Genomic DNA, 12648 nt, shown 5'->3' with positions numbered 1-12648 from the left:
GGAAAAAAATTCGACAAACGTTGTTTTCATCGGAATTCACTCATTATTAGATATTTCGATTAATGTAATTGTGAATATTCACAAATTGCGCACTTTCACCGCACCAAGAGAAAATAGAAGTTCACGATCTCCAGAATGAGCGGTCCAGTTCCGGGACAAAATAATCCCACGATCCTTCCAGTCAAATCTTGCAATAATGATTTACCCAGCCATCTTGCCTCGCTTGGTGTAAGTGGAAGAACGCGAGATGATCAACAATGTCACGAGACAATCTATTTGCTTGTAAACCGACAAGTTCCAGTTGGTAAAGGGTCTCTGTAAAATGAAGACCGGATGGCGGCAGATGGCGGATGGCGGATGATAAAATACGGATGGAAAAATGCGGATCGTAAGAAAAAAATAATAATAAATAAATTAATACACTAATTAATCATAGATTTCCCACATTTTTTCTTCGAAATCCGAAAACAAAAGAAAGAACTGTCATCGAAGAAGACATAATTTATCATCGGGCTCCGTTCTACTTTTCAACTAAACATCACCACTACAGTACTTTTTTTTTTTCACATCTTTATTCATAACTGACATATAACAAAAGAAACTACACTACTACCAATACAGTATACTATATAGTGGCAATTTTGCACGGAGCGTTTGTACATAAACAGCACGTGTTCAATTAAGCCTTGCTAGCGTGAGTTAGCTCTGATGAATGAGAACTGTTTTCATTAAGAAAGTGCAGTACTTTGTTTTAGAATAAAAGGAAAAGAAAAGTTCCCGTTAAAAACGCTTATACAAGTACTTTGTTTCTAAGGGGGGAGTGGGGTGGATTGCGTGTGTGCATGATATCAATTTTCATTTATTACTTAGGGCTTTTTTATAGCTTTTGCGTTTTAATACATGTTACAAAATTGCGATAGTAGCATTTTAGTTATAGCTTTGACCAATGTATTCCGGTTTCGGGAGAGATAAGTCTTATTTTCATTGTGTTATAGCCACTGAAGGCTTAGCTTACCCCTAGACTCGCTCGTAGACAGTATATCGTAAGCAAAATAACTTACCCGATATGCCGGTTAGCCTCATAGCCCGACGTAACTAATCGAACCAAATCGAACTTAATCAAACGCAATCATCCGATTGGGTTTGAATGAGTTCGATAATCGAACACAATCGAACCATCACAAAAAAATTGGTCTAATCGAACCAAATCGAACGTTCCAATGGGTTCGATTGAGTTCGATGGGTTCCATTGACTTCGCGGATTAGGTTTGATTTTGCATCAGTGAATTTATATTTTTCTGGTTGGATTCCCCGCGGGTCCGATTGTTAGTTGAAAATGGTGGTCGGAGTATGAGATCACACATTGTTTTGGGGATAGCTCTTGCAACAAAAATTGATTAATTTTCCGAATTGACAAATCCATCCACTGGACAGTGTCATTCAACATTCAACACTGCCACGTAAACTTCCAAGCCTGTATCGGCCACTTAGATCTGGAAATACGTGCATTTGAACAATGGTTGCTATTGTGAGGGTGCGAAACGCTATGAAATCAAAGCTGTCAACGGAAGTCACCATGTGCAACCGACAATCATCCCCCTTCTCTTCGCAACTAATTTGCATTATCTTATAGTCCGTTAAACCTATATCATTTTCGATCTTACAGTTAACTCACTGTCTTTTTTTATTCCCAAAGGTTATTTCAATAAAGCAAGAGAGGATCAAGGGGTACCCCTATCCTCTCTTGAATAAAGTGATTATTAGTTATTGTTATTAATTTTTACTTATATAGATATGCTAAGACAGTCCCGCCGCTGAACTAGAATATTTTAAGAGATTTTTATATCGTTCGATTAGGGTCGATTGGATTCGGAAATCGAACTCAATCGAACTCTCACACAATATTTTTGGTTCGATTGTGTTCGATTTCCGAACTAATCGAACCCAATCGTTCGATTAATTGCGAATGGGTTTGATTAAGTTCAATTACCGAACTGTTCGATTAGTTAGTACGTCGGGCATACGCAGATGTTCTTAGGGCTCGTCACGCCATATTTCCGTTCGTGGGGAAGGAAATATTACGTGATGAGCCCTAAGAATGTCTGCGAGTAGAGACTATTTGCCAGTCCGTTTACTTCTCTTAAGTCGAGAAAAGCGGTTAGAAAAATTAGTTCCGGCTATTTCCTAGTGCAACTTCATAACATATAACAAAAGTCAAGCCATAGCGTAAGTCTTTCAGTCCATAACAGTTTATTCTTCTCTTTGGCGTTAATCAGTACTTAATTTTCACGTAATTTTTATGTAATTTTCTAAAAACAATCGGGCGTAAGGAATTGTTTATTTATTTATTTATTATTTTAATTTTTTTGTCTTCCGCATTATGTCATTCGCATTTTATTATCTGCATTTTATCCTCCTCATTTTATCATCCGCCTTCCGCCGTCCGCCATCCGCCGCTCTCCGGTCTTCATTTTGCAGAGACCCCCAGCAATGCAAAGGAAACAACGTTAACGCTGTTACCAACAGGACTCTGTAATATAAGGATGCGGACGGCGAACGGCAGACGGCAGACGGTGGATGGCGGACGGCGGACGGCGGATGGGGCTTAAAAAAAAAAAAGAAAGAAAAAGAAAATAATTGATACTGTAAAATTTATTGGTAAATTTTCACCTTCTAAGAAATGGCCTTTTTTTTTACTTGAATTGATTTATATCTTATTGTCAGTCAAAGAGCGAAAACGCTATACTAAGAATGTCTCTTCTCGTTTTTCAAACAAATCAGTCTGAGTTTGCAGTGGAACTCCGTACATCAGTACGACATACCATCCGGCAAAACAACATATTCACATTCATGAACATTCACGGGATAATCTGATTAACGGGAAAAGTACTGTATCAGCTCTTGTTAGGCATTGTAGATTGGAAATAGTGCTTATTGTTCAAACAGACAGATCAATACAAGTTATTAAAAGAGTTTTTTTTTTTAAATGTCCAAAGATCTCCCTGCGTAGGATTTGCGCACGTGTCCTTTTTCTCCCAGGAGATCTGCAAACAAGCGACGTTCCCTTTGAAGTATTGATTTAGAATAGAGCCGGTCGCTAATCAGCTTGGTTTTGAACAATCGTGACGAACTAAAGATCGTGGTTTGTGGTCCATCGTTGAAACGAACATAAACTTCTCGTGCTTAGCTTGAATGAATGTCACTATTTTCTCTGGGAAAATTTTATGGGTTCCACATGTGGGCGTTTGCGGTCACGAAAAATTTACGTTCTGCCAACTGAGGATGTCTGACTTAGTGGAAAACGAGTTGGAAAAGGCAGTATTCCTCGTCAAAAGGTGACATAAGTGCTAATTTAGTGGTTGCAGCATATGGAAATTTAGACAAGTTTAAAAATCTATTTACAATTAAATTCTGCTTTCTTTATTTCGTTTCTTTACATTACTTTCACTTTAATATTCATATTTTCGATAATCCGGACTCTTGATTATGCAGACTATTTATTCAAGTCCCAACGAGTCCGGATAATCGAGGTTCGACTGTACCAAGTTCACGGAGAAGACGACCCCTGACAACTGGGGACCGAAGGCCGCCGCCGCCGAGACAACCGGGTGAAAACCAGAAACTGACCAAAAGAACCTGTTTTTTCTGTCAGGTAAAAAAAAAAAATCTGAATGTTCAAAAAAGAGAAAACCCAAAATCTGCAATGAATATCAAAAACGAAAAGACGCGAAACCCGATAAGAAAGGTCCACTTTCTCCAGTGTTTACAAGGAAAACTTCGCTTCGATGCAAATTTAAAGGAAAGAAAATGATCCTACGCAGGGAAATCTTTGGACATCTTAAACTATTTTTTTAATAACTTGTATCGATCTGTCTGCTCGACAAATAACAACGATTTCCAATCTATAATGCCTAACAGTACTTTTCCCGTTAATCAGATTATCCCGTAGATGTTCATGAATGTGAACGTGTTGTTTTGACAGATGGTGTGTCGTACTAATATAAAAAGTTCCACTGCAAACTCAGACTTATTTGGTTGAAAAACGAGAAGAAACATTCTTATTATAGCGTTTTCGTTGTTTGACTAACAATAAGATATAAATTAATTCAAATTAAAAAAAAATTAGTTATTTCTTAGAAGGTGACAATTAACCAACAAATTTTACAGTATTAACATCCTATTTTGTTTTTTAAGCCCCATCCGCCGTCCGCATCTGCCCGTCCATATCCTCATTTTACAGAGTTCCCTTAAGCTACCTGGTTTGGTGGCAATTGCTTTTTCTTCCCCCCATAAACAATTCCAATGAAAGAGCAATGTTGATAACCTTGCAAAATCAGACGATTTGGGCAATATTTGTTAAGACTTGACACATCAGTAAGGAAATGAAATGCTCCAGGTGAAACCTACGTAAATATCGTTTGATTGTTACTAATGTGGCGCAAGTCTTTTCGTTTGAATTGTTTGTTTGGGTAACTGTTTTTTTTTTCTTTTATTCCAGGATATTACATGTAAAAACCATGTTACCAATTTCTGTAAAAGTAGCTTGAGAAATAGAAGCAAAACATTTCGACTTTTAGAGTTCGTGTACAAATACCTAAAAATATGCCTGATTTCTGTGAAATCTTATCGCAAAATCCCTGCCGTGTAACATCAGGATGGGTGCCATGTGTCTCTGAGGGAGCGGGCTTTTGACGACAGTACTTCCTAATATCTAGTGATTTTTGCACAGTTTATGACCTTGTGGCAAAAGCAGATCTTAGTAGCAAGGTTTATTGGATTCCATTAAACAATGGCGTAACAGCGGAGTTTTCAGAGATCTAGATAATTCAGTAAGTGGCAATAATTCTAAAAAGATTAATAGTAGATATCAATGCATGGCATTTTTTTCTTTCTCAAGTTGGAACTAAATGCTCTAAGAAAGCGCGTGTCTACCCCCATTTTTTTGGATTCCATTATCCCTATTTGACATTTGCTTTTCCTGGGGAGTCATAAACCGCGCAAGAAATACCTTTGTATTAACAGACATCACCCTTACGGCTTAACTAGACAGGTGGGGAGGGGGGGGGGGGGGGGAGGGTAAGGCACGATTCTGCCTGTGGGGACTTATAACCTTAATAGAGAGATCAAGCATCGCGTTAACGTGAAACGGCAAACGTCACCTTGCCGTCTCACGTTTTACGTAAAATAGCGTGAACCTTTTGACTTTAGCTTCGCTTCCTTGTCTAATTTTGCCATTTTCGATTAAGCTGTTATGTGACTTACTGTGGTGAGTTCATGAAGAAAAGTGCAGTAAGGAGTGAGTTATATGAAGGATTTTTAAACATGAAACCAGAACCCATTAAGATGATGAAACTTAGCCTGCTCTAGTATGATTTGCAGGAAAAATTATTGTTTTTTTTTTGTTGTTGTTTTTAACAATAAAAGAAATATATAGGAAGAAATACTTACGTAGTTTTCACGTGGACGGAAAATGCAAACTAACCTGTTTTTCATAGAAAAGGCAACCGGCAAACGCGAAAAATGGCGGGAAAATCGTAGTCACGTGTTCATTTTTGCCATTCAAGTTTAACGTATACGCAATACTTAATCTCTCTGATATTTGTGCAAGTGCCTTGAGACTAGAGGATTTTCTTTTAATTTACCTGGAAACAATTAGATGTGGTTGGTTAGTGTTCCGTGACATTGATGTTACCATGGCAACCAATTTTTGACAACCCGTTTTTCAAGAGAAAAGAAAATCCTGCTTTTAACTGAAGAATTTGTCGCTGTAACTTTTATGTTCTTAGGTAATATTTAATAGTGTTATTTTAGTGCCAGTAGACACGCGTGACTACAATATTGCCCTGATTTTGTGAGTTTTATTACGTGCAAATCGTTTTTCCTCTCTGAAGGTAATAAACGAATGGAGAAAGTTTGAGATGGCTCCAGCGAAAAACTATCCAAATAAGAGATTCTCGAAGTCGGTAGAATTTGAGTAGCGAGAAATTTGTCAACGCGTTACCGGTAAAGCATTCGAATTTTACCAGAGTTTTCGTCCCTAACGGCCGATTTATTTTTTTTCTTTGGTGGGGTGGGGGGAGGGGGGTTGGATCTCGAAAACTACAAGGTGTTTGATTATAAAAATATTGCCTTTCAATATTACTGACGGAAAGTAGAAAACAGATAAAAAAATGAAGGAAATCGGCCGACTCCTATCCGTGACGCTTTAAGGTTTTCTCAGACAACGGCTGATAAAATGGAATTCTGCATTCGCGATCATGTAGAACAATTGACGCAATAGAACTTCAACTTTGTTCGGAGAGTTTTTAAATATTTTAATAGTCTTACAAGTTTTTGTTTAAAGCCTTCCGTGGTATAGGAGAAAACTTAACAGTTAACACATAATAAATGAAAGAAGTATGATCATAATGGACATGTTGGTATAAAAATTACTTAGCCGTTTTGGCTGCTTTTAGGGAAAATGATTTTAAAACGAGTACCTGTGATTATCATTTATTTAGACAAAAAATAAATTGGTTAACCAACAGTAGTAAAGATGTACATGTATAGCTTATACTACACAACTAAAGTAAAAATAAGTCACATAATAGCAATCATCAAAATGTGATTATTTGTTGACAGGAACTTGGCTGACAACGAGTTGAAGAAACTGGCTAAAGGAGTTTTTGCTAACAATACCCAGCTGCAGTGGCTGTGAGTATAACTTCTTCTTTGCCTGTCAACTAATAATCGAGGGACTGGTGTTGCTCGAAAAGAAATATTGTGTCTCCTATAATAAATTCGTATTTGCAGCCTTTATTCATTAACTTGGCATGAATCAATTCTCAATCAAAAACTGAAAAGGAGTCTAAAATTTACTGGTCAGAACACGTGGCCGTTTAAAAGTATCGCCTTTTGTGTTGTAAACTTATTGGTGGGAGGGGGGAGGGGGGGGGGGGCATGCTTTAGAAGGAAAAAAAAAGGAAATTCATTGAGTTACGAGAGCAATTTAAAGATCTTTGGTTATATTTGATGCATATGGAATGGATACGCCTTCCTGCAGTGGATATCTCAACAGTATTTGGATGAAAAATTTATCACAAAAGGGTAAATGGGAGTTGGATGACGCCATTTATATCAATACAATAATCTTTGTTTGCATTCGTTGGCTGATAAGCTGCAATTTAACGTATTCCGTAAGGACCGGTTTACAAGCTACTACCTGTCAGCGGATTTGGTGGCTCGACAGTATTGGAAAACGCATCTCCTGTGTATTTTGACGCACGATTTACAGCCAAAGGCGTCCGGATTCATGAAATATGGTGAAGAGCACAAGTTTCTTATTAAATCTGGGAGACACTTTCCTAAGGACTGCAATGTCAAAAAAATTAAAAAAAACTTGAATATAAAAAAAACGCACACGTACGAAATACGCAGGGATATATCTGGTATCATGTGAGCCGGCCTTAAGTTGAAAGATCCCGGCAATCTTAGAATTTTCTCAAAATTCGAACTTTGCACATAAAGTAGTTTTTGAGAAATTGACCTTTTAATGTGTCTAGCATTTACAAAGTATGTACGCCCTTATGGCAACTCTTTCCATCCAGCTGGCGCAAGTTGTTTTAAAATTTTAACAGCAGCTGGGGAAATCCTGTAACGTTAGGAGTAGCCAGCGTGTTAGACTCTAGAGCAAGGGGGGGGGGGGGGGGGTGGAGGAGAATTGGTCACGTGGGAAACGGTCGGTAAGACAAAGATAAAAAAGAAACACGGTATCGTAGTGCAACGTCCACCTCTATTGCAACATTTTTACTTGAATTATATTTACAATTTACAATTATAAGCGTATAAAGTGCAATTGTAAGCTTGTTGGGTCCTTATTGGTCGTCCGATGTAATAACCTTTGATTCTGTAACGCGGGAATTTGAATGACGGCATATTTGCACTTCAAACCGATGACTAGAAATGTAGCGGCCTTTGCGCGTGATATCTTGAAGTGGAAAGTTTTTTCCCCCGATCCAAGGGACTTGGAAATTCCACATATTCACATATTCACGTATTTCACCTATTCCTGACAAAAACAAGCATTAAAACAAATCCCACCATTTATAAGTGTTTCTGTGTCTACTCTTATGAAGTATACATACTTACTGTCTCTTTGTTTTCAAGTAACAAGGAAGTTAAGTCGAAAGTAACGACTGTTTAGTCGATTCACTCATTCCATAAACTTGACGCGGTCGTATTTTTAAAAGTTTTAGCCAATAAAGTGTGAGGATATCATTTAAACTTACTAAGAACTTGGACAATCCGCATTTTTTTGTCGGTAGGTACCTGAATAACAACCAGCTGAAGGAACTGCCCAAAGGAGTTTTTGAACGTTTGTTTTGTCTGTCTGTTTTGCTTTTTACACATGTCAAAAGACGTAGTCGTCTAGAAAAAACAGTGGAAGTGTATTGAGCTGTGAGAGCAATTAAAAAATCTTTGCTTAGGTTTGATGCGGAATTTATAAGCCTTCCCGCAGTGTACACGCGAACAGTATTTGGATGATAAATTTGTAACAAAACGGGAAACGAGAGTTTCATCACAGCATATATGTAAACAGAAGAGTCTTTGCGGATACGAGTAAAAGAAGAGGTGTAATTAGGATAAAACATATTAGATTAAAAAGCGTTCTGTGGTTAAAAAGATTAAAAACATGAGCTGTCGGCTATCAGTCTATAGCCTTTAAGAAATGAAAAATGTGGCGCGTAAACGGAATAATATACAAAAAGGGTGCTAAAAATTGAGAATAAAAGAAGAAGTGTGAAAAAAGATAAAAGATAAAAATGGAAATGAGGACTAATTACAATAAAATGAAATATTGCCTAGGCAACGGTTTTGAGTTATTATCCCCGTCGACAATTTTTGCTTTGTGTCAGGATTCGAGTGTTTTACGAACGCGGTAATCGCCTTTGTCTATGACAAAAGAATTTTTGAAATCAATGCAATGATTGTTTTTCCACGCGTGGTTGGCAACAATAGAGCCATTAGAATAGTTCTTCAAGTTCCGTTGATGTTCCTTTTTGCGGGTTTGGAAACATCTTCCAGTTTCTGCTATGTAGTTCCAAGGACAGTCTTTACATGCATATGGAATTTTGTAAACAACATTGCATTGGAGACCTGAGGGTTGTCTGAACCTTGGACACGGGAATTCTTGTTGAAGGGTTTTGAGTGGTTTGTTGACAACACTGATATCATTTTTGCTTCCAAACCCGCAAAAAGGAACATGGCAAAATGTGGCATTATGTTATGGTATCGCGATTTCCCTATAGTTCTGTCTTACGCGAGACACGTCAATATCACGCGGTATTGCCGTGTCACTTTTGCAGGCTGTGATTGGTTCCAAAATAGTAATTGATATTGCGACACTGAGCTGGGTTGCCCACGTACGCATCAAATTCGAAATGTGACTAGGCTGTGACTGGTCAAAACTGAATGTGACTGGCGTCGCTTTATTCAAATGGTTTTCCGAACTCTCATACAGAGTTGATTGAACTTTTCGTTTACTGATTGAAAACGGGCTTCAGTGCTCTCATTTCAACAGTTTTCGTCGAATTTACCTCTTCACTGGAAAGTCTTCATTAGAAATGTTATGTTTATACAATACTTTTTAGTTCATTTTAATAGAAAAATGCAATTATAAGAGATCAGAAATGCCGGTTATTGATTAAATTATTAAAACTTCAAAACAAACTTCCAAAACAATCACGCGTTTCCAATTAAAAATTATTCTCATTGTCTTAAGCTTAAGTCTTGTAAATTCATTTTTCCATTAACAGAGGCGTTAGCAACGGTTAACATTGTCATAAAATGGAAAGTCACTTGCCATTTGGGAAATTAATGTTAATCTGGCAAGAGTTCAAAGTGGAACAATTAAAAAAGTTGGAGAACAACTGTCGGTGTTCGGCTCTCGTTGCGTTTACAGTTGTGGCCGTACTGTTGTAAACGGCTGTACAGCATCTTCCCGGTTCTACCAGTCAATCAAACATTTCCTTCTGGGTGGTTTGTACGGCGTTTTGACTGTAGGAGTGGATGGATCGAGGTAGGCGTGCCCAGTGAGCTCGGAGATTGCAAGTGGATCGAAATGACCTCGAAGACTTTGAATAGCTGTTTTTCGACCCGACGAGATGGTAAAGTTCCCCTCCCTTCGGATTTCTGCCTTCTCGACCATTCTTTTCATGATGTTCGCCAGTCCGTCTCTCTTCAGTGGAAGCTTCTTTTATCAGATGTCCTCTCTGGGGTTCTCGATGGGCTGGAAATAAAAATTCGCCGATACCCTCTGGTCTGTGGCTTAAATACTTCTTTAACGCAAGGTACGGATCTCTCTCACCACCCTTTTCGTGAAATATTTTGTTGCTGCACTTCCGTCTTGCTTTTGGGTTGTCAGTGTCCCCGGTTCTCGTTTTTGTGGAACGCTCTGTGTATTCATAGAAGTTTCCTCGGTCTGTGAAGTCCTGAACCTTACAGTTGAAGTGTTCTTGTCTGCATCTCATGCCTAACAATCTGGTGTTGTTCCACCATATAAGATGTAATAACTATCGCGGAAATCTCAAACCAATAGCACCACTCGTCCACAGCTTCTCTATACACCTATGACTTGCATCTAACGGATCAGCCCTGTTAACACGGTTTACTTTTCCTTCGGCCTTAGTTGCTTTCTTTTTAAAGCAAGCTTCTTTTTAAGTTTTTCATCCTCTCAGATGTCGAAAGACTCGTCGTTCTTTCTTTCGAGAAAAAAAAAAATATTCTTAAACCATTTCGGTAAGTGCTCAGGGTGGACGGCTCGTATTATTCGCCAAGCCTGTCTTTTCTTGTATCTCGTATTTCGAGAAAGAAGTGCTTCAGCAGGTCGGCAGCGTTGGCTTTGTTGTTGCTTGTCAGCTGCAGCTTCTGGCCATATCGATCATTGTACCAAGCTTGAAGGCGACGAGCAGCACTCAGTTCCTTTGACAGTTTTCTTTGAATTCGCAACCTGCTTTTTTTCTGGAACTCTTCAATCTCCTCGTCGTCTAAGATAACAATGCTACTTCTTTTCTTTCTCGGCTCAGTTTGGGGCTCAGTTTCGTTAGCTTTCGGCTCGCTATCTTTACTTGGCGACTCTCCTGTTTCGCTTTCGGTATCGATGGTGTCAAACAACTCTTTGAAAAAAAATACCGCAAATATCAACATTTGGCATTTCGCCCAATTCACCACTACGGAAAACAATATTGGACCTCGACAACTCTTCCACTGAATTTCCACGCTTCTTCTGTTTCAATTAAACGATTTTAGACATTAAGACACGAAAAATTACGAAATTGCAGGCAAATTTCAAATATCCCGCGACGAAATTTGTTTGCGCGTGCAAAATGTTGCCATGGATACGTTTGCAGGTAGCAAGAATATACACTTGGACTAGGCGCTAAATAATTTATTTTCAGTTTTACTAGTCTATATAATGGATGAATCGCGATACAAAACTAATTCCGACTTTAAGATGGCAATACGGCATTATATTGACGGCGTTGCAAGAAACAGAAAAAATCCGTATTGGGTTTCGTTGCTACGCGACTCCGCCCAATAACGGAATATAATTTCCCCAAACTAGCGGTCAATATAATGCGGTATTGCCGTCTCAAAATCGCAATTAGTTTATAATATAAGAATAAATTATTATGCTAAGAGAAGACTTGCTGAACATGCAATGTTACTGTTTTCGCCGAAGAGCATAACCATCAAATAATAGTAGCAGGGCAACGGTTAGGGGTCACAGCTTGCGGTCAACAAGGTCGCAGGTCACTAGTCACAGGTTACCGGTATAAGAAAGACACAAACAAAGAGTGACCAAGAAAGCGTCCTCCATATTGTCGCGTTACGCAATATCAATACATTCCGTAGGCCTGATTGGTCGCGGTCATTGCGCTTTTGGTCACTATCGACTTGGATGAGAAATTCAAGAGGAACGCAATGGCAGATGATGAGCCATGAAATATGTTAGTTAAGTTGTTTAAACAGAGATCAACTTTGGATTCCATAAATTTGAAAGTATGTTAACTTATTTCTATCTATTAGAAAGTATATCTCACATAAGCACAAGTTACAATTCGTGTCAACAAATTACGCAACCGCATTGAAAAACTCACAAAGAAAGAAGCATTTAACACTTTAAATGACACCAGCGTAATAAAAACTGTAAAGAAGTCTAAAATTTACCGGTCAGAAGACGTGGTCGTTTAAAAGCGTCCCCGTTCGTGTTGTGAACTTATTGGGGGCATGCTTTAGATCAAAAAAGAGGAAATTTTTTGAATTACAAAGGAGATTGAAAGATCTCTGGTTATATTTGGTTCATTCCGAATAGATAAAACTTCCCGCAGTGGACATCTCAATAGCATTTGGATGACAAATTTTTAACAAAAGGGGAAACGGAGTTCGATGACACCGTTTATATCAATAAAAGAATCTTTTTTTGTTTGTCGTTGGCTGGTAAGCTGCAATTTGATGCCTTTTGTAGGGCCGGTTTACAAGCTACTACCTGTCGACAGATTTGGCGGCTTGAGAGTATCCGAAAAAGAATCTCTTGCGTATTTTCACAGACGATTTACAGCCATTTGCGTCCGGAGTCAGGAAATATGTTGACGAGCACCAGTTTTCTTA

General features: G+C 38.4%; 1 protein-coding gene across 1 annotated transcript in view; it reads left to right on the top strand.

The window, feature by feature from the left end:
- LOC146454870 (uncharacterized) overlaps positions 1 to 12648 on the top strand; it is a 234341-nt gene that overhangs the window by 111238 nt on the left and 110455 nt on the right. The window contains exon 5 of the mRNA XM_085094976.1: positions 6622 to 6693. Within this exon, the coding sequence (XP_084951102.1) occupies positions 6622 to 6693 (72 nt within the window). The remainder of the gene's footprint in view (positions 1 to 6621; positions 6694 to 12648) is intronic.

The sequence above is a fragment of the Pavona decussata genome, unplaced genomic scaffold (assembly GCF_977016875.1).
Source record: "Pavona decussata unplaced genomic scaffold, jaPavDecu1.1 SCAFFOLD_299, whole genome shotgun sequence".
Taxonomy (NCBI): domain Eukaryota; kingdom Metazoa; phylum Cnidaria; class Anthozoa; order Scleractinia; family Agariciidae; genus Pavona; species Pavona decussata.
This window is presented reverse-complemented; position numbering and strand designations above follow the sequence as displayed.